Genomic DNA, 22,567 nt, shown 5'->3' with positions numbered 1-22,567 from the left:
CTGCCTGGAGTTATACCTGCTGTATGATGCTGTCAGCCAGTATATCGTCCAGGCCGGACAGCGTGTCCACCAGCTCCTTGTGTTCAGCCACGGCTGCCTCCCACTTGCGGCCGTCAGCCGCCTCCGTCAGCTTGCGCCGGAGTATGTTGTGACCGCGCCCTTGTGTCCAGATCACTTCTTCTAGTGTTATTAGGTCTATTAAGCCTGAAAGTAATAATGGTTCGTTAGGCTGGTTTTACAGTCGAAACGTATACTTATACATGTGCAGTAAGCCTTTTCGATTTAAGCTGCTTTTCAACGATGGTCAGACAGGTCATTCGCAGTGCCAGTGGTAGATCTGCCGTAGTGGGTACCCACAGGTATGATGAGTACAAAGATATTCCCAGACAGCCTGCCAGTCGCCAGGGAAGCCACTTGTGCAATGCAGGCCTAACGCCATTCATCCTTATCGTCAATATAGTCTTTGATTTTATAGTATGCACTTACAACCCTAATTTCCTTATGACATCAAAATTATTTCAAATTTTTATACACTCCTCCTATGTACTTATGTAAATATTTCCTTTGGTAGTCCCTTATGAGCTATCACCATAAACTCCATTATGTGCTTCCTTATGTACTCTCCTATCTACTCTCTCTATATACTCCCTTATTTACTTACATGAATGCACACATAAACACGAACATATAAACATTCTCTAGCTCTAGTTTCCACTCACCAATAAGCCGACCCTCATGCCTAACATCGGTGTGCAGCAGCAGCGGCTGCGCGTGCAGCTTGTCGGCCACAGAGCTCGCGCAGGCGGCCGCGCTCGCGTCGCCGCGGTCCATCTTGTTCAGGTACAGGATGCGAGGCACGCGGTATCCGGCTGCCTGACGCCATACGGTGAGGGTTTGGGCTTCCACACCTGGAAGGTTAGAAGGTAGAAATAATGTGATGATTCGTAATAAAGATAGTTACAAGAAAGAATACCAAACTTGAATGTGTGAGTAAATTAATGTAAAAGGATTGGAAAATTAAAAACGTTTATGTGTGTAGAACTATCGATTTTTTTCGTACAGATCTTGGTGAGAAGCTTAGCTTGACCAAAGATAGATAAAAACGTATTACTTAACAAAATACTACTGCGTTTGGGTAAGACATCAATTCGCTATCTTCATAAATTCTTATTTAATTAGTGCGGACTTTATAATAATCTATTCAAACTATTTACGCTTATATGGTACTGTATATCCAGTTGCCTGTTGTAATTCATCTATGTGTATGATGCATGACTCACCAGCAGAAGCATCAAGCACAATAACAGCTCCGTCCAGCACAGCGAGGCTCTGTTCCACCTCCATGGTGAAGTCTATGTGTCCCGGCGTGTCTATCAGGTTGATCTGACTGTCTTGCCATGGGAATGATACAGCGGCAGCTGTGTAGAGGAGATTTAAGATTAAGAGCAGTTCAAGATCCTAGACAAAAATATTGTAAGTTTTGTCTTTTTTTTTCTTAGCCCAAGCTGTCTTAATGCTGGGCAAAACCATTGTCTCCACACCTTTCAATGGTTCTTATACATGAAAAGAAATAGTCATACAGAATAAATATTCAAAAAATGCAGAATGGTCATTTGGACTAACTATTCTATTTTTCTTCTTGTGTGTATTCTGTGTGTGTACATTAACTGTTAAATAAATAAATAAAGACAATATGCCTATATAAAATAAAAACATAAAAAAGAAGTAACTGTAAATAGGATAGAATACATAGATTACATAAGCTATTTACCTACCCTTTTCTAGTGTTAGCTTGAAAATGAAATAAATAAACTAGTTTAACTAGTCAACATTGAAAATAAATAAAATTCGAACATGTGATAGTGATTCCCCGCTGCCTCTCCTGTTCCATGTAATCAGTGACCGTGTTGCCATGATGCACCTCCCCCATGGACCTGATGGTGCCGGAGTAGAAGAGCATCCTCTCCGTAGTCGTCGTTTTACCTACAAGTCAAATATGTGCCTATATTAATTAAATATAAGTTTTTACTGAGATCTGTTGAATTGATGAAGGAGACTAATATTACAAAGGCATTATTTACCTAGTTCTGGATTATATGATTAGCTGTTATTCTTGGTTATTTGAAAAATTGAGGTTTTATATAATAACATTGACTTATTTACTAACCTGCGTCTATGTGGGCTAAGATGCCGATGTTACGAATGTTTTCGACATTGTTTCGATCCTTTCCTCCACCACTGGAGTAACATCTTCGAAAAGATGAAACTTTAAATAATTTCCGGTAACGATTCATGTTATGAAATGTCCTTAATTAAGATAAATAATGAGATTAAATAAAATACAAATCTATCCCATGCCCACAACTACCCAGCTGACCATTTGACATTGGAGACATTCATTCAGCTGACATTGACACTTTTGAGAGTGCTACGTTCACGTTCAGAAAATTTTCATCATGTTTTTGGAAATACCTATTCCATCTGAAAACACAATTTTCTTTATTTAATTTAAAAATATTAATAATTTTATATAATTTTAGATCTTTGGAAAATCTTAAAACAAAAATGTTAAGATAAACGTTTTGCTATTAACTTTGACACAAACCAAAGTGCGTTTCTGGACGAACCCATTCTAAATCTCCCATCTCTTTCTTTCTCACTGTCTTGTTTTCTCTGTCTCTTTCACTTCGAAATGGCATCTGCGTCGATTTGTTTGTGTTGAATACGTAACAAAATATAAACTAAGTGTAAAATCAGACCCGGATATCGTGAAGTGAGACCTCAAGATGGGAGTACCAGCCTTCTTCCGCTGGTTGAGCAGAAAGTACCCCAGCGTCATTGTGGAATGTGTTGAACAGAAGGTAACAACATAACCTCAAAAAGATATGTTTAATCGGTTTAATCATACTGCCTGTAATTAGCTTGCATATTTTGGTTCTTTACTCAATAATTTTCCAGTATTACGAAAGTATTTCCAAGTCTTGATAGAAACCTCGTTCAGGGAATGCGAGGGGTATGTCTATGCCGATTCGAAGTTAGCATGTCACTGTGCATTTTTTAGTCATCTATGGAAATTTTCCTAGCGCCAACAATTATACACCTTGCAAGTGACTGTAACTGTTTTTAGCACTCTTTGCTACACTCCAACCTAAATTGTTGTGAAAGTCTGCCAAATCCTAAGTTTTTTGCATGTGTAGGGAAATATGAAAGTATATACGGCAGAGTGTAAGGTAAGCAAAAACGTGTGAGAGCGTGAGGCATGCAAGGCGTGGACAGTTCTACAGAACGGTTCTATCTGACGGTTTACGTGAAACATATCCGGTATTCGAACACTGTATTTCTGTCAACAACTTGCACCTCCGACCAGAAGCCAGTACTCAATTTGGGATCCAACCCAACAACCAATCCCTAAACATGCATGTACAAAAGTAATGGTCTATTGCACTTCCATGCCAAAATTACTTAAAATAAAATTTGGACGCACTGATAGTCTACTCCTAGAAAAAGGCAACTTTTTGTCCAGGGTCCTTTCGCTAGCAATAACTATTCCTTTTTGTACCAAAACACAACAAAATAAAAAAATATATATCTATAAAACTTATTTAACTATAAGATAACAAAGTTTGCGCACTGAATAAAATTAATTCCTGTATGTTTTTCTTATTTTACAAAACTACTTTCAGCCAACCGACGTCGATGGCCAGCTCATCTACATAGACTCCTCACTCCCAAACCCCAATGGGGTGGAGTTCGACAACCTGTACCTGGACATGAACGGTATCATCCATCCGTGTACGCATCCTGAGGATAAGCCTCCCCCGAAGGATGAGGATGAGATGATGGTGGCCATCTTTGAGTGCATTGACCGCCTGTTCCGTATCGTGCGGCCCAGGAAGCTGTTGTACATGGCTATTGATGGAGTGGTACGTAGAATATGGTGTTTTTAAACAAAATTCTATTTCTTTTTCAAATAAAGAGGTAAATACCCATTTACATTCGACATGGATATTTTTACTATATTTCACTGTTTCAAATTGGATGATATTTATTTTTTTTTTTTCTGAACAGATTAGGATAAAATTTTGCACAGTGCTCAATAGTATAAATTAGTAGAAATTGATATCAATTTCTATATTATCTTGGTAAAATAGTCCTTGCTTACATTGAGGTATATAATGTGCTTCCATAAAATAGAGCTTCTATTCCACCAGGCTCCAAGAGCGAAGATGAACCAGCAGCGTTCCCGCCGTTTCCGCGCCTCCAAGGAAACCCAGGAGAAGATAGACGAAATCGCCCGCATCCGAGACGAGCTACTCGCGAAAGGCGCATACTTACCTCCGGAGAGACCCAAGGAGGCGCACTTCGATTCTAACTGCATCACGCCTGGCACCCCCTTTATGGACAGGCTCAGTAAATGCCTGCATTATTATATACATGACAGGTTTGTAAAATTATCCTTTCCCAATCTCCAATTGAGATTAGATTAAGCAATGACTGTGTAACTGTGGTGGCTAAGACCAGACCAGGCAAGTTCTAAAATAACTTTTCTAAATTATAAGTGTGTACTTTATGAAACTGGGACTTTAAAGTTTGAAATCACCAATAAGCTCTGAGCAAGCAAAGAGATTTCCTCTCATTCATTCTATGTATGAGAAGAGGCCTGTTCCCTGCAGTGGAACAATAAAAATTGTTATACACTCAACTACATATATTTTTTTGTATTTCAGATTAAACAATGACCCTGGCTGGAAAGGCATCAAGGTTATCTTGTCAGATGCCAACGTGCCCGGAGAGGGTGAACATAAGATTATGGACTACATAAGGAGACAGAGAGGTAATTAACAGTTTAGCACACTAGATTCTGCCCATGGTACTTACAGTGTGACCAGCATAGTTAACTCAGGTGTACACAATTGGCGAAAATTCTACAATTTGTTGCAAAGCTGCAGAGTTTGTTCTTTATTTGAACGTGCTTATTTCAAGAGTTAGCGGAGCAATTTGAAAAATTGTTTCATTGTTTGCTACCCCATTTATAGTGAAAGGCTATAGACTACTTTTATCCAGATGCGCTGTAACACTAGCTAGTGCTAGTGAAAAAAAGTCCGACGCACATATTCACTTCCTGATAGAACCCTTATTGACAGCCATTCCAAAAATACTTCTCACTAACCTGTCATATTTCTATATACTTCCAGTGCAACCAGACCACGATCCTAACACGCAGCATGTACTCTGCGGCGCTGACGCTGACCTCATCATGTTGGGGCTGGCCACCCATGAGCCCAACTTCACCATCATCCGCGAGGAGTTCAAGCCCAACAAGCCCAGACCCTGTGACGTGTGCGGACAGCTTGGTGAGTCATTACTGCAGTCAACAAGTCATATAGATGTGACCTCATCATGTTGGGGCTGGCCACCCATGAGCCCAACTTCACCATCATCCGCGAGGAGTTCAAGCCCAACAAGCCCAGACCCTGTGACGTGTGCGGACAGCTTGGTGAGTCATTACTGCAGTCAACAAGTCCTCATCATGCCAACTGGCCAACTGGCCACCTGACTTCACTTCGTCGTTAATATCCCCGGCATATAACTTTGCAATTCAGAAGTTCCACTTGACTCCTTGCATATTTGTTCATACAGAACGAAAGATAATGTCGAGAAACTCTGCTTTTTCGAAGTTGGTTACTATTATATTCACAATAAACAACGAAATTATTAACAAAGAACTATTGCGCAAGCGCATGCGTTAGGCGTTTAAGTCAGCAGCAGACGTCAAAAAAACGGATGTTTCTTTTTAATAGCTGTACTTACTAGCCATCATTTCTCTTTTTCAGGTCACGAAATGAAAGAATGCACAGGCACGAATCCAGACGCAGCCCTAGTCCGCTCAGACCCTGCCTTCGGAAACCAGGACAACTTCATCTTCGTGCGCCTCAGCGTCCTCCGGGAGTACCTCGAGAGGGAACTGCAGATGCCTGACCTTCCCTTCCCCTATGACTTCGAGAGGGCCCTGGATGACTGGGTGTTCATGTGTTTCTTCGTGGGCAATGACTTCTTGCCACATTTGCCAAGCTTGGAAATTAGAGAAGGGGCTGTTGATAGGCTCGTCAATTTGTATAAGAAGTGTGTTTATAAGACTAAGGTGAGAATAATACTTTTTTAGACCTGCCTGTTAAAATGGTATGAACTTGTGTTTTTAAATGAAAAATAGTTCTTAAAGTGACCGACATAAAGTTGCATTAAGTTAATCAAACCATTTAATACATAAATACATATTATGTATATACATACAGCATCATCAGTATAACTGATATGACTAGCTAAAATTGAAGGGCGAGCATTTTATAAATTTGACGTGCAAAAAGTTCAGTGATGAAAGTGAAGTGATTTTCAGCCTTCTTTGAATAAATTACTGTTTACTTTTATTACTTCTGATATGTTAAATGCAACTAAGTCAGACAAAATATATTCTCTCAAGACAAGTAGGTGCAGTTCTCACAATAATCTTTTAATCACTGCATTTTTTCCCCAGGGCTGGATCACAGACTCAGGCGACGTAAAACTGGAGCGAGTCCAGGTCATCATGACGGAGCTGGGCCACATGGAAGACGAGATCTTCAAGCGTCGCCATCAGAACGAGATCAACTTCAAGGCCAAGGATAAAGCCAGGAAGAGGCAGCAGCAGAGGATCAACTTTGAAATGTTGGAGAAGACACAGTTTGCGCCTATGGTTAGTAAAATATAAAAAATACTTAGAGACAAGGAAAAAAGTAGTTTTTTAAATGCATTGCGCAAAAATTTTAGGAGAGTTCACACAAGATATTCGGAAAATTAGTTTTTCTGTTCTTTGGAATTCTGCGCAAAATATTGCGCAAGTTTGCGCAAACGTGAGATTTTTGCGCAACTATATTTAAAGAGATTTTTCGAGTAACAAGTTTCGTTATGATAAATAATTCTTGTGTTTTATTTGCAGCCCATCGGCCAGAATGCTAAACCGTTAGAGAACGTAAGACAAGAGGCTGCTAACATGCGAGTAGCAGGCATGCAGAATGAAGCCGCGGTAAGTAAATTGTATATATTTAATTTATTTATTAAAAGAACATGGACACTATTCTTCAGGCTGTGTAATAATCATAATATTCTTTTTGTAACTGAAAAATGACGACTTCATCTTATTAAGGTTTGACCATTAAAACCCAGGCCTAGCTCTGTAACTACGTTTCAGCCTAACTTAAACATCTTTACAACGTATACATATTTTTTTATCAGTTCCCGTGGATCAGTTAACGCCTTTTCAAAGTCAAAGTCAAAGTCAAATCATTTATTTCATTTAGGCCTTTACAAGCACTTATGAACGTCAAAATTATAACTAAGTTTGATTCTAGTTGCCCATTCCAAAAGTAGCTTCCTATGGAGAAGAACGGGCAAGAAACTCCATGGTTACTCTTTTTAAAAATAATATAGTATTACAGTTTGTATGTATTGATACATACAGTAAAAGCATTTTCCGGACTGAAACACCTCGATTTTATTTCATTATAATATAAGTAGTTAGACTACCTTACAAAATACTTATATTTCCTTCCAGCAAGAACAAGACAGTCGCGGCCGCAAGCGATCAGCTCAAGCAGCCGGCCTAGATGATGACGATGATGATGACAAGAATGACGAAGTCCGGCTGTGGGAGCAGGGCTTCAAGGAGCGGTACTACGAGAGCAAGTTCGAAGTCGCCAGGGACAACTTGGAGTTCAGGTAAGATAGCACACAGTCTGGGTGCAAGTGTTCAGCTCAAGCAGCAGGACTGGATGATGACGATGATGATGACAAGAACGATGAAGTCCGGCTGTGGGAGCAGGGTTTCAAGGAGCGGTACTACTAGAGCAAGTTCGAAGTCGCCAGGGACAACTTGGAGTTCAGGTAAGATAGCACACAGTCTGGTAGACAACTGGACGAGTAATGCCCACACATGCAATTTCCTGATATAAAAATATGCGCAAAAGTAAAACATTCGCGCATCCAGTTTGCTTCCGAATAGCTAAAATCTGGTCCGAGCCACTCTGGATAATGCATAAATACACTTTTACTGCATATACTACTATAAAAGTTTTTAAATCTACTGTATCCATCCACTATACCAACACGCCTTGAGCAGTCTCGCTAACATTCTAGCCTTCTTTGTAACAGAAAGTTCGTTAGGGAAAAAGGCTGATAGTGTTTTTTATTCGGCTTGTTATATAACTTTCATTTATCTTTTTATTGAGAAAATTGATTTCTTATATGTGCATTTTCATAATAAATGGTTGTTGTTAACTATCGTCAATATATGCTAACATTTTACCCCCTTTTCCCCCAGGTACCGCGTAGCGCTGCAGTACGTGCGTGGGCTGTGCTGGGTGCTGCGCTACTACTACCAGGGCTGCGCGAGCTGGAAGTGGTACTTCCCCTACCACTACGCGCCCTTCGCCTCCGACTTCGTCAATATATGCGGATTGAGTACCAAGTTTGAGGAGGGGACGCAGCCGGTACGAATAGTTTTATTCATACATACATTTTCTTTTTGTGAGAAACGTCTAAACTTGTGATGATGGGCTGTCAATTTATTTGAGCCTTTTTTGAGCAGCAGATTTTCTATATTGAGAATATTACATAATACATGCAGAATAACAAAATTTCGCCGAGATTATTAAATTACTGTATTTTAATTCTTTCAAAATTATTTTAAAGTCCATTATAATATCTTGTATAAAGTAAAATAACCATAATGTTTAAGTAAGATACTTGAGCAACTAGGATCATAACAGATTATCTTAGAAATGAATCTCACCATAAAAAATACAATATTGAACCTTATTACCATATAAATAAGCAACATTTTTTTCCCACAGTTCCGTCCACTAGAGCAGTTGATGGGAGTGTTCCCAGCAGCCAGCTCCACGCACGTGCCCAAACCCTGGGCCAAGCTAATGAGTGACCCGGTAAGTACTTATATTTCCGTGTAAAACTACAACATTACATACAATATTTTAAGTAAACCAATATTCGCTAAAAATACTCAACAAACTTACTCGACGTCATTACAGGATCTTCATCAATCTTTTTACATGTCATGACATTGAAATATGAAATTTCCGAAAATGCTAGCAAGTATTAGAGCAAAATAGCCCAAAATAGAGTAAAGTAGAAATTTGTTGGACAAGCCTACACCACCTTTGTAAATAAAGGCTCAAAATGACGATAAAGATCAATCTTATTGCCACAAAATATAACCCTCAATCGTCATTTTCTAATCGCTAGAACAGACAGAAATCCCAGTTTAACATTACACTAATATTTATATTCTTCTTCCTCACAGTTTTCATCAATAATCGACTTCTACCCGATCGACTTCAAGATCGACTTGAACGGCAAGAAGTTCGCGTGGCAGGGCGTTGCGCTGCTACCCTTCGTGGATGAAGAGAGGCTCTTCAAGGCACTAGAGCCCTATTACGGAGAATTGACTGAAGCTGAAAGTAAGTCGAATTGTTTAGAAGAAAGAGCCGAAGTATCGCTTTTATTTAGAATTTCGTAATAGGTTGTTAGTGGCTTGTCAGTGCCGTTCAACATCTTTGATAGTCGTTGTGTGAGGGTATCAGGTCGCCCAAATAACTGAGTTTCGGAGGTCAGATTGCCAGTAGCTCCTTGTAAAATGCCGGTACTCGATTACATCTAGTAAGGCTAGAAACCGACTCAGCCTATTTATCGTCCCACTGCTGGGCAGTGGCCTCCTCTCACACTGAGAAGAATTGATTGTAAATCACCACTTTGCTCAATAAGGGTTGGTCCCATAGTTATCGTTTTTTCCCTCTATATCTTGATAATTTTTCTCCCAGAACAACGCAACATCCGTGGCCACGACCGTCTATACGTCGGCACGGCTAACAAGAGTTACGACTACCTCCTCGGCTTATACAGTGAAGCTGGCAGCAAGTTGAGGAGTCTGATAGAGAAGCAGCAGAAGTACCCCTACATCAGTGACGGAGTGACCGGAGAAGTCATGCTCAGCAAGGACTGCGTTGTCATTGGAGGGTAACCATAGTTTTTATGTTTTAACCAACTTATATTGAAGCTTTACAATCTCAATTAGCAAATTAACTGTTGGTTTCTGTAACATTGATAATTCAATTTATTATTTTTCGACTCGAATATAATCACAAGCGAGTGAGTGTTTATTTGGGACATCTTCACACGCAAATTACCTAAAGGATTTGAAGAACCTTGGCAGTAATAAGTATAGCTGATACATCAGAATAACACAAGCTATTTTATCAGTGTTTTGAAAGTAGTTAGTTCCCTATAAAAAAGAGAGAAATCCCTGGCGGAAGCTAATCCAAAAAATTCGCACTGAATAAAAATCTAACCACCTCCATGTCTCCACCAGCCAGCTGCCATCACCCGTGATAGGCCTTCAACCGGTCCTCGGCAACCACGTGGTCTGCGTCCGGTTCCTGGACCCCTCGTATGACAAGGAGTTCCCGGCGCGAAGACTGGAAGGCGCCGTGCAGCCGCCCCGGGTGCTCAAGCCGGGGCATCTCGGACATGAAGAGAATAGGAATTATAGACCGCAGATTGGTAAGTTTTTCAACCGACTTCCCAGAAAAAAAAAATAGTAGGCTTAAGATCAATTGACCTTACGTTGAAATAAGGCAGATTTATTTCCTTATATGCTTATGAGGCGCCATTTAAATAATTTGAGAGACAAAGAAGATAAAACTAGAATGACCAGAAATATCGCTTTTTTTATTGGTTTAGTAGTTTTATACTCTAGTTAACTCTAGTACGTAGTATATTATTCATATCATTTATTGCATTGTATAAAACAAAAGAAAAATGTTTCCTCATTGTTAAATCAGTATAGATAGTATATGTATACAGGCAGTTTATGAATTGGTTTTACATCAATTTTCACTTATTAATTTTCTTTTATGTATGTACGTTGCTGTAATGCAATCGGTCTCTCGACCATAAGTAGATGTTTGAATAAAATTTTCACTTATAAACAAAATTAATTGCTCTCTTCCCCTTTTTGATAGACTCCTATGATAAATTAGTAGTAAGTAAGTAACATATACTAACAACTAGTATTTCCTCAGGTATGGTACGATCGAACACGATAGCAACAATGGAAGCTGCCGGCAGACGTATGCTGGGCCACCACCTGCCTAGGCAGACCCCTTACGGTTCAGTACCACCACCACCGCAACATGCTGGTCATCATAGTAAGTACACATCCTCGTCCTTTAAATGCAGAAGTGTGTTTTTAGAGTGCCGTAACCAAAGAGTAAAACTCGACCCTATTAATAAGACTTCTATGCTGTCTGTCTCTTCATCTGTCCGTCTGCAACCAGGCTGTATCTCATGAATGTAATGATGTATTTTTGTGACCGGTGTAACAACAAAGAAAACTATTATGTAATAAATATTTTAGGGGGTACGGAACTCTACTCCGCGATTCCGACTCGCACTTGGCCTGGCTTTTTTGTTGTTAATGACGACTCTGAAATCGAACTCAAATACCCGTTGATCCCAGCAGAGTTGCAAGAATATCTAAAAACAATTAACGATCAAAACAAATATTAATTAAAATTCATATTCAAACCAAACAGAACTCGTCAAACAAAATCAACCTGCAAACAAACAAAGAAACAAAATATTACTCACAATAAATCCTAAATACAAACTAATAACCGTCAAACATAACAAACATACATACAATAATAATAGTTTATTAAAAATTAATTCTAGCGCACGTCACAACCGCCCACAATGGCGGCCGCGTGCAATTTAATTGAGTCACGTGACCTCTCTTACCCTCCCCTCTCGTCCCGCGCCCCTCACCCCCGCGAACACCCGTCAGTCGTTAATTGGCCGTCGGAGGGAACGCACGTAATTTGTGAAAGGTTAATGCGCTGGTGATTGACGGGTTGTAGTTTATTTGAGTTTTTGTAAAGGGCGTTGGCCTTTTTAACCGACTGATAGGAAGGGGTATTGGGTTAATATGCAATTAAATGTTTATGGTTCTTGTCAAATCTATCCTACCGGAGAAAGCTTACTATATCATTAATTACATAAAAGATAAGAACAGTTGGTTCTTTCGTACACATCGTAACATTCCACCGCACTCGGATAAAAATCTATAGCCTTCCTCGATAAGTATATGATATATCTAACACTGAAAGATTTTTTAAAACCAGTGCAATAGTTCCTGAAATGATCTCGTTTATGCTCAGCTTTATATAGACAATCATTACCAAGCCCTTTTAACACCCTATAGTGGTACAAATAACCATACAGCCTTGGGCCATTTGTTAGTAAAACACAAATAAATCATTTGACGCTTCCCACTACAATATAACGCCCCCTATCTTAGCCTGAGGCTATGTATCATTGCTACCGGTACTGGAGGATTATTTGAATATATACATAGCTCTAGGCTGTCAAATTGTGTAAGTTTAACCGACTCGTGTATAGAATTGTGTAGGCTAGAGTAAGAGCTAGAATGATTACAACGCTTCTCGTATTGAATTTAAAAAAAAGTTTAATAAACGTTACTGCGTTCTTTTTAAGTTCTCTTCTAAGTGCGAGATTTTTAAGTTCTCCTTTGACCTTCCACGAGACCTCCAAAAATGACGCTAACATCATGTTAAGGTATAACCACATAGCTTCAGGCCATAGTAATTAGAAACCCATAGCATAATCGCTTGACAATCGTCTCCCGCCCCTATCTTAGCCTTAGGCTGCAATCCTTGCTACCGGTTGTTGAAGATTGTTTTAACATGTAGCTCTGGGCTGTTCAATTATGTAATTTTATCGCTGTTGGATGTCTATGGAGTGTGTGATATCTGGGTTGGGGTTGGCTTCTGATGTAATTTTCATCTGCTGAAATAATGACTGTGTGTATTTTTTTTGGCTGACAGTATCTTATCTGTATGTTAATCCTTCCTGGTCTTTTAGCTTGGTCAAAAAGACACAAAGCACTATGTTTACTTCCTCAATTATCAGACAATACAAAACTGTAACATGTTGACAAAGAGAGCATCAACAAACAGCCCAGTTTCTAAATACTTAATAACTACCCATCACTAGTGAAAGAAAAAAGAAAATTACATACCAATATATTCCATTCGAAATTCAAATTGGCCAATCGCTTGCATTCACGTTTAATAGCGCGCGAGGGCAAACAGGAAGTGCGTAGGGACTCCATTGTGTGCCTCCGTGTCGCCAGCTACGAAAATAATAATTATAGAGGGTTGCCAACAATGGGAGCCGGATTTTTTTAAATATCGAAGCTCAAGTGCTTCCTATAGAGGATTACCGATACAATGTCGGTTTTTTTTTTCAAACTTTTTTTTATTTTTTTGTGTTCTTTAACCAGGTGTTTTAATACCAGATTTAGGCGTTTTTTTGTCTAATCGGATAAAGATATCTTGTGATCTTTAAATGTGGGTTATTTTGCAGTGTTAAGTGTGACGGAAAGAATGGACTCGAGTACTTTTTGGCGAAAATATTTTTAAAGAGTTTTTAAATGCATTTTTATAGTGGACGGATGTACTTACGAGATCGTGAAAAATATATCTTTGCCAATTTTGCTTATAAAATTATTTTTGTGTAGCTTAGTTTGCAGTTTCGCACGAGATAGACAAATTCATGACTTTCTACTGTGCTAGGCTGTCAATTCATCATACTAAATTCCATATTTAAGAGTTTTTGAAGTTTATCAAAACAAATGCTCGTTCTAAGTTAGAACGAGCATTTGTTTAGTTAGAACTTCTAACTAAGCTATAAATCAAATTGATAAAGAAAGAATACTAAAATGCTGCGAAAGAATACTTTTGTTATCTCTCAACTCTCTCTCTAACAACTTCTTTGTACCTACGTTTGGTCTAAACACACAATTATGTGTAGGAGAAAACTTATAGTATGTATGTATGTAGTGCAAAAACATTTTAATTCGCCGTCTTCTGTTAAACGGCGTCAGACCAACCTCAAGCGGTGTGCATGTCAATATCAAGTTTCAATAGGAACACAAATACGCCCACTTATTGCCGGCGTATCGGTTACGACAACCAGCCAGTAGGTGGTATTAGTTAACGATATGAGAATCTAAGAATATGAATAGAGGAGGTTTTCTTCAGTATTGAAAACTTGAAACATAGAGCGTAAATAAGAACTTGAAACATAGAGCGTCAATAAGAGAAAATGCAATATGTCCTTGTATCAAAGTGTTTCAATTCGAATTGTATTCACGAATGCGCTTTGCAATAAAGAAACTGTTGCAGTGACTGGCTACTTACATACTGTCAAATGGGATTAAGCCCTTTTAGTAACTTTACCGTGGGGAAACCTCATAAAAACCTTTGAAAGTAGTAGGTAGTAGCCTCAATTACAGTTGCTCTGCGTACAGAGTGGCTGAAATCACAAAATACTTAGATCGATTTTTCGAAATCATTGAAAATTCTAGAAATATCTGGTCGCTTAGCTTTTGGCCACACCGCAGAGAGCTTATGGCATTGTGAGCAATAGAGCAATAACCAAAAGGCCACCCACAATAATAATTCCGAAATCATACTCAAGTCACTCCAAAACCATTTGTAACTAGAGGAATACATCAATAACGCAATACACCAAACGCTGACAAACCCATCAAAAGTCACTCTAAAAAACTTCCAATTATATTTCAATTAATTTAAAATAAAATATCATGGAGTAACTCTTATTACTAGGGTAGTAAGGGTGATTTTCGCATGATGTTTTGAAACAAGAGGGCTGCACGCGGCCCAATTATGAATCAACCCCAAGCAAGGGAAGCTTTAATTGATCACGGTTATTTTATTTTAAGATTGATGTGTTTATAAATAGTTGTGCGTGTTTTTCTCTTGTTTAGATGAATGCTTAGGTTTCCGATTTTCTTCCGTTCTACATTGCATAAGTTCTTTCATCAGCCTTCTTACTGTCCCACTGAAGGGTACAGACTCTTCTTTTACACAGAAAGAATGACCTTTCGTTACCATACTTACTCAGCGGGGTTCAGTTTTTAAGTCCAGGTTTTCTTAAGACGGTTTCTTTCTATTTTTTTTAATGTATTTTCCTCAAGGACTGGCCACACAGCGACCGATAGGGAAAGATTGAAGGCTATGGGGGAGGCCTTTGCCCAGCAGTGGGACAGCATATGCTAATGAAGAAAAATGTTTTTTTTTTTCTTTATTCATACTACCTACATATCTAGTATTCAAGATTAAATTACATCCCTATTTTTAGGAGGCGACCCAAATATCCACATTTTTGTATAACATTTATAGAAGGCTTGCTCCATATTTCTACCAAAAAATCAAAACCAAAGACCACCTGACATTATTCCCCTACACTCACCATCAAAATCTCCCTCCAAAAATTACAAAAAAAAATACAAATTTTGAAACCGCAGCGCAAATCACAAAGCTGTGACGTAAGACACGCATCACGCATAACGACGTGACGCTAGCTGGAGGGATGGAGGGGGTTACAGGCCAGGGGGGGTGCGAGGGTAGATAGAAACGAAGTCGTCTGCGCCACTCCACATTGTCGCCGGCTCGGTAATTAGAGGCGGCAGCCGCGCGTGCTCAAGTGGGACCTGGTGCGCGGTGCTACCTTCAGGGATCCGCGGGGTTGGCGGTCATTTTTCATGTGATTTAGGAAATGTAGAATGTAGATAAATGTATGTTTTCGCATATCTTGTATGTGTATTAATGTAGCGGGAGGTTGTTATGTACCCAGCAAAAATCCAAATTGCCTGTTTAGTCAGTCCTAGCTTTTAAAAGGGAGTAATGATACCATGTACTTAAATGATTTCCGACATCATTAAGATGCAAATTAATCATAATTTTGCTAATTAATGTTATACACCATGTTCCATATTATTTCGCTCACTCAGGATGTATAGAGGCCAAGCCCAATATAAATATAGAACAAATATGAAACCAATTCAACTCTTGTAACATACAGACTGACAGTTTCATCAGCAAAACCAATCAAACAACGATCATTCGAGTGCACTCAAAGCAGGAAAAAATATAAACTAGTCTAGTTCTACGGAACCCGAGTGATGTGGCACAACTCGGGCTTGTCAGTTTTCTATTTCAGTAATAACTATTTTTGTTTTTTCCGTGACTATCGTTATAAAGTTGCTTGTAAACTTGTCAGGTTTGTGTTGAACAAAGCTGCTGCGTTTTAAATGTGAAATGTTTTATTTCGCTAAGTACTTGTGTTTTTTTGAGTAGATAGGTTGATAATAAAATTCCTATGTTTTCTATATTTTTTCTCCAAAGGTGTAGGGTACGTAAGGAACGTCTTTTGCGTGAATAAGACAGTTTAATATACATTTTTAAAGATTATAACATTTTGTCTGTTACTACAGATGCCAGCTAAAAACAACCCACCCAAAACAAAAATGTGAAAGACTGCCAAGTTCGATAATATGGGAATGCTTCGCCTATAAAAGAAGTGAGATCTGAATAAGTACCAAGTTCCATACACATACCTCAGTTAAAAATAGTTACTTTTTAATGATGTTATTTGGCAAGTTTTCATACACCTTGTTATAAACCTACTAAACGCAATGAATCAAGTATTTAATTTTCTATTAAAACTTGCCAAGTAACATCATTAAAAAGTAACTATTTTTAACTGAGGTATGTGTATGGAACTTGGTACTTATTCAGATCTCACTTCTTTTATAGGCGAAGCATTCCCATATTATCGAACTTGGCAGTCTTTCACATTTTTGTTTTGGGTGGGATTTCATTTATTTTTGTGAGGTTGTTTATTTTATTTTTTTCTTATGATGAAGTTAGTTAAAGAAATGTCTCATTTATACTATCTTTTAGATTTTTTTATATGCACTATGTTTCTTACAAAGAAATGAACTATATTAACTAAATGGACTAGATTTACCAACTGACTGACATGACATGTTATCATATATTATGTTCGTGGATCAAAGTTACACATTCGTTATTTTCGAAAGTGATTCACACTTGGCCGTTTTCAGATTTTTACTTTGCTTTGACTAAATACAAACCTTTGTACCATTCGAAGATATATTATATAAATATAGATAAATTTAGTTCGTTTTAGTTCCTTAGGGGTATACATTTTCACCGGGTATAAAACACCTTCATTATTTTGAAACCGACTCACACTTGGCCATTTTCAGATTTTTCCCTTTACCTTGACATAAAGACCTACCTCCATGCCAAATTTCAAGTCAATACGACCATTGGAAGTGGTCTAGGTTTTTGATGAGTGAGTCAGTGAATCAGTCAGTCAGTGAGTGTATAGTAAAAATAGCGATTTTCTGACGTCAATATCTCAAGACCTACAATAGGTATATTAATGAAATTTTGTATTTTAGATAAGTGAGGGGGTCTCAACAGATACTAGAAATTTGAAATGTGTAAATAAAATAGATTTTGAGTTATAGGGGGGTCGAATTTGGCCCGAAATGGTTCGTGTAATATAACCCACGGCCGGTGTGTCGCTTTTTTTGCTCGAACTTGGCGGACACACTGCCGTGTGTCTAGATATTCCCTTCATTTTATAGGCCAAGAGAGACTCGCACTTTAGTAGGTCGATTATAATATCTTAAAACCACCAGTATAAATAACACGACAAATTAGATTATTAAAGCTTACCGCCACCATACTTAAATAACACGAAATATTATTTAAAAAAAGATTGACCAATATAATCTCATACGATGGATTTCTTTAATCTACATATCAATCTACCCTTTAATTATAGATTGAATTTTGACGTTAACTCCATACTTAAGTTAAATTATATCTAATCGCAAAACCACGAATGGATAGCTTACAGAAATCCAGATAGTTGACTCCAAAATTCATACCTACGGAATCGTTGATATTCAACCCCACTTGATGTTCCCGAGTGATGTCTTGTCAACTGTCATGGCCGCTTGAGATTCGTGTTCTACCCCTCAAAGGCATTTCTTAGCCTTTGGCAATCTACAGCGTTCTTCAAATAATAAAAAAGAAATGGACAAGACGTTATTAAAAATACACGTTCTTTCAATGTTAAAATATTTTTTTATTTATTTTTTGGAAAAGTAACTTTCTTGGGAAGATATATTTTTCTTTACACAAAATAAAGGAAACCAAGAATATAAATCTTAAGTGAGAAAAAAACATTCGGAAAATTGTAACAAATATTTATACATTAATTATACTAACACACTCAAAATAAGCTTTTATAACACATCGTTTAAATAATGTACAGTTTGTGTAAATAACGTTAATAAATATTATAAAGAGGAAAAAAACGCACCTTTAACAAAAACCAAATTTCTACAAAATTTAAAATTACACCCAACATTTTTCATAAAACCCCAAGTCATATTTATACATATAAACTACTACATATAACTAGCTCCTAGAGATATTCCGCGAAGGTGCTATAATTTGGGCGCGCGGCGTCGCTCGCTGTTGAATGTGTCGCCACGAGACCATTAGGTGCCTATTATGTCTACCCGCTCTTACCTCATATTTTTTAGTTTTTACCACTGCTCTGCATAAAGGTTTTGTGCACTGTGGTGTAACATTTTTCTTTTTTTGGGAATAAAATATAACTGAAGATAGCTCCGTTATCATCGATGAACTTTCGGTCGACCGTAATATACATATCTATCCATACAGGTAATCAGACAAGTAGGTAGGTATGTGTTTTTGAAAGTTTTTAAATATGATCATATTTGGAACTACTTTTAAAAGTCCAATTCAAAATATTTTTTTTTCCCTGATCAGTAAAAAAAGCGATGTCGTGAATAGAAACTTAAAAAATAAATAAGCGACCTACTTAGTATTTTCAGAACGAAGTTTCCTGTCTTCTTCGTAAAATAATCCTACCTGTTACATCCTAGTGGTCGCAAGCCCTTCGCACCTTTCGGGAGTGCATGAAAAGATTTCGTCGTCAAAACTCCTGAAAAGGAAATTTTGACAGTCTTGTCGCCTTCAGCGTGTTAGCGTCTTTCAAGATAGCTGACGTTTCACTAGACGTGTTCCTACCACCGGTAATTAAAATATACAAATGGGCCTGTACATATTTTCAGTGCTTTCAATACAGGATTTTTGATGTTATAAAAATGGCTACATGTTATAACGCAAAATTTTATTTAGTTTCTGATCTAAGCACATACCGTTTTACGACATAAACTTTTAAACGCTTTAACACTTGTCTAAAAAAATGACAGATTATACCTAACGTTGAAATAAGGTCCATTTTGCAGCCACACTTTTTTTAGACAAGTGTTTGACACATGTTTAAGTTTTTGTAGTAAGATCACAAAAGTTTTATGCCCTCTCCTCCAGACATTAAAATAAATATAAATGTCAAAGCCAAAAGCCCGTCGATTCTTCCCAACTTTCCCAATAATGCGCACAGAAAAGCCACTACTAATTTGACCCTCTACGTACAACCCACAATCATAAACTTGGAATTAATGGGTGGTATACGTGCCCCACGTTGGGCGCCAACTGGGCTCAACAATGCCGGCTAATGGCGGCGCGTCGTTACGCTCTCAACGCCCGCCATTATTAATGCCTTCACTGCTACGTGTGACAGGTACAAATAGACTATTCTCTTGCAAATTACGGTTGTACTGAATACTTGTGCGCTCAATTGCTTCTTGCTGAAGTAGAGGATGATTGCAGAAGCTCAAAAAAATTACGCTAGCTTCTGGTTTACACGTTAGAAATGTATCCAACTAAAATTGGAACTACTTGCCTAAGCTTTATTAGGCTGTAAGACAACCTAATCCAAACTTTACATTTTTGATAGGATCTTTATATTTTATCCATCCCCTTTTTGAGACATCAGGCCAAGGTCTAAGAACTATTGACTCGAAACGAATCGACATCTAGCCCTTACACTACTTAAAACTTCTACTTGACTGCACAAAAAGGTTAAAAGCTCCTCGAGCACATCTACATACATACATAGCAGTTTAAAACCAGTCAAATCTCTTCTCAAAGAATCAAAGGTATTACACAAAAATACAAAATGCAAATAAAGTATATTCATAATCTATTTGAGATGATACTGAGCCAGGAAGCCGCGCTGAGCCACTTGGCGCAATCGGTTTACGCGCCAAATTTCTGATGTACCAAACAGCTCACAGTTACTTGGACCTGCAAGGATTACGACTCTGTAGTTTGCCATGAAGTCTGCATGTCTAGATGTGGCTAGGATATTAAAAAAAGGTTTTAAAAAAGACAGTGGATTTTTTCTTGTAAAAATCAGTTTGATTTGAGTTCTTTCTGTGAAAATGTATGATACTGCAGTTTGTTTTTAATAGCGGACTAATGAAGCCTTACAGAAGTGAGTTAAACATAGCAAGAATATTTAATTATCGTAGTCACTACCAAACTTCTCTTTAACAATTTATTTTGCCAAAAAATGGTGCAAAACCATAGAGTTAGTGGTGGTCTTACGTGGATTATTCGTTTAATTTTGATGATTGCTGTATCAGATAAAATCCTAGCTCGCTTCCAGGGCCACATAATCTGAGTTGGCATTACATCTTGACAAAGCGAGCGATTAAACACTCGAGGTGCGATTCGCGCGGGGCGCGTCGCTGCGACTTTTAGACGAGTGTCGCAATACGCGACTTTTGTGCTCAAAGGGAACGTTTATATTCACGCAAGTGTCGGGATGAAAGATGGCGTTTGATTCCCGCACTAAAGCTCTAAAATAAAGAACGGCTTCACTCCGAGGTTATTTGGAAATATGGCCTTATTTGCGCGGGGAATAAGGCCTCTTAACAAAGTTCAAACGGATTTGAAGTCTTTAATTTGACCCAATAGATCCTCGCTTTAAGTTTTCAAAAATACCCATTCAAATAAAGTACCCTAAATACCTAGTCACATCTTTTGTTGCAGATCGTTCACAGTCGTACGGCCCTCGGCCCAGTGGTTACGTACCGTACCAAAACAACCAGGAACATGGCCGCAGCTTCAGCTCGGGCGGCCAGGAACAGGGACGAGGTTACAACAACCACAGCCACGGCCCGCGCACCTACAACCAGGGCAACCAGGACTACAGCCAGAACAACCGAGGTTACAGCCAAAACCAGGGCTACAGCCAATCTAACCAAGGTCCAAGCAGGTCAGGGTACGGTTACGGCAACCAGAACAGGTTCGGCAACTCAGGGGGATCAGGTTACAGGAGTCAGAGTGGAGGTTACGAGTCCCAGGGTCATCAAAAGTACGGTGGACATCAGACCAGCCAGCCTACCCAGGGTTACAGTTCTTCCAGCGGCAAGTATGGGCAGAGCCAAGGGTACAGTACGCAAGGTTCCAGGGACGCGAGGAATAGGTACAATAGTGATCAACCGCAGTCAGGATCCAACAGAAGGTACCAAGGCTCAAGTCAAGGGGGGTCGTGGCGTTAAAATTAGTTTATTTTTTACATAATAAATATAGTTAAATAAACATGATTTTCTAGACGCATATCTGTGACCTGTCAGAGACAGCATTTTTGTATGATAGAGTAAATACATATGTATAATGATTTAGGCTGCCCGCCCACGTAGGACAGATAATCGGACCGATTTTTTTAGTACTTTCTGACCAACTTTCTGTAGGACGTGTGAGTTGCACTATTGCTCTCAGTGTTTTACTTTTCTCCTACAAAAAGTCGGTCACCGATTATTGGACGTAGGCGGGCAGCAATGACAGTATGTGGTAATGGTAAAAATTGAGACAAGTTCTCACAAAAAATACCTATATAAAAGTAAAAATATTATGTCGTGTATATTGTGTCCTACCAATTCAAATTGATTAGTGCATAAATATGTACATGCTTTTGATTCTTTTCTTGATTTACGTTAATTGTTATTGTAAATGAGAAAATTACATGAAAAACTTGACATGAAAAAAAATAAAAGTGAATTGTTTGTTGATAGTTTAGAAATATTATTTCTGTGAAAATTTTGATATCGTCTTCTACTAAATCCTTGCAAGGTGACAAATCATGATTATCACATTGTTAATTATCACAGTTTTAATGGTACCGCACTTAGCAAATATATTGCCTTCCAACAATCTCATTAACTATATATAATGTAAATCAACATAGCAATGACTACTCTAAGACTGCAAATTCATTAACATTCACAAAATCCTTGTCTAACTTATAGAAACTTATAATTATCCATTAATAGTTATAGGATACGAGCAATTAATAGTACCTAATACAAAAATATGATATAAAAATTATATTATTGTAGTGTTGCTACAAAAAAACTACAGACTTGGCGGAACTCTACCGTGCATCCAACATTGTATGACATAATATGAATTAGTGTATTACTTTAAAATAGTAAAATGACTGTAAAAATAAACAATGATTTTTCGTAAATAATTCCCGTGTCTCGATTTTCACAATATTGCAATGACACGAATAGTTAAGATTAATTTTGTATAAAAACAAACGAATTCGGCGTTATGGCAGACATTAAATAAAAATATCAACACCTCTA

At 38.2% G+C, this 22,567-nt stretch overlaps 2 protein-coding genes across 2 annotated transcripts in view; one reads left to right on the top strand and one right to left on the bottom strand.

The window, feature by feature from the left end:
• Positions 1-12,072, bottom strand: part of LOC110377345 (ribosome-releasing factor 2, mitochondrial) — an 18,167-nt gene extending 6,095 nt beyond the window's left edge. The window contains exons 1-6 of the mRNA XM_064039628.1: positions 12,062-12,072; positions 2,168-2,337; positions 1,855-1,983; positions 1,281-1,418; positions 720-908; positions 17-204 (exon numbers count right to left, since the gene is read on the bottom strand). Coding sequence (XP_063895698.1) covers positions 17-204; positions 720-908; positions 1,281-1,418; positions 1,855-1,983; positions 2,168-2,294 — 771 coding nt within the window. The 5' untranslated portion in view covers positions 2,295-2,337; positions 12,062-12,072. The remainder of the gene's footprint in view (positions 1-16; positions 205-719; positions 909-1,280; positions 1,419-1,854; positions 1,984-2,167; positions 2,338-12,061) is intronic.
• On the top strand, positions 2,658-22,567 carry LOC110377349 (5'-3' exoribonuclease 2 homolog). The gene is made up of 16 exons (XM_064039629.1): positions 2,658-2,861; positions 3,684-3,923; positions 4,212-4,441; positions 4,728-4,834; positions 5,196-5,354; positions 5,835-6,142; positions 6,533-6,730; positions 6,974-7,060; positions 7,589-7,752; positions 8,354-8,522; positions 8,886-8,975; positions 9,353-9,509; positions 9,870-10,065; positions 10,418-10,608; positions 11,130-11,255; positions 20,967-22,567. Exons 1-16 carry the CDS (start codon positions 2,787-2,789, stop codon positions 21,476-21,478), a joined length of 3,009 nt encoding a protein of 1,002 aa, XP_063895699.1. The 5' UTR covers positions 2,658-2,786; the 3' UTR covers positions 21,479-22,567.

This window comes from Helicoverpa armigera, chromosome 20, assembly GCF_030705265.1.
Source record: "Helicoverpa armigera isolate CAAS_96S chromosome 20, ASM3070526v1, whole genome shotgun sequence".
Taxonomy (NCBI): Eukaryota; Metazoa; Arthropoda; class Insecta; order Lepidoptera; family Noctuidae; genus Helicoverpa; species Helicoverpa armigera.
The sequence above is the reverse complement of the archived record's forward strand: the minus strand, read 5'-3'. Positions and strand labels throughout refer to the sequence as shown.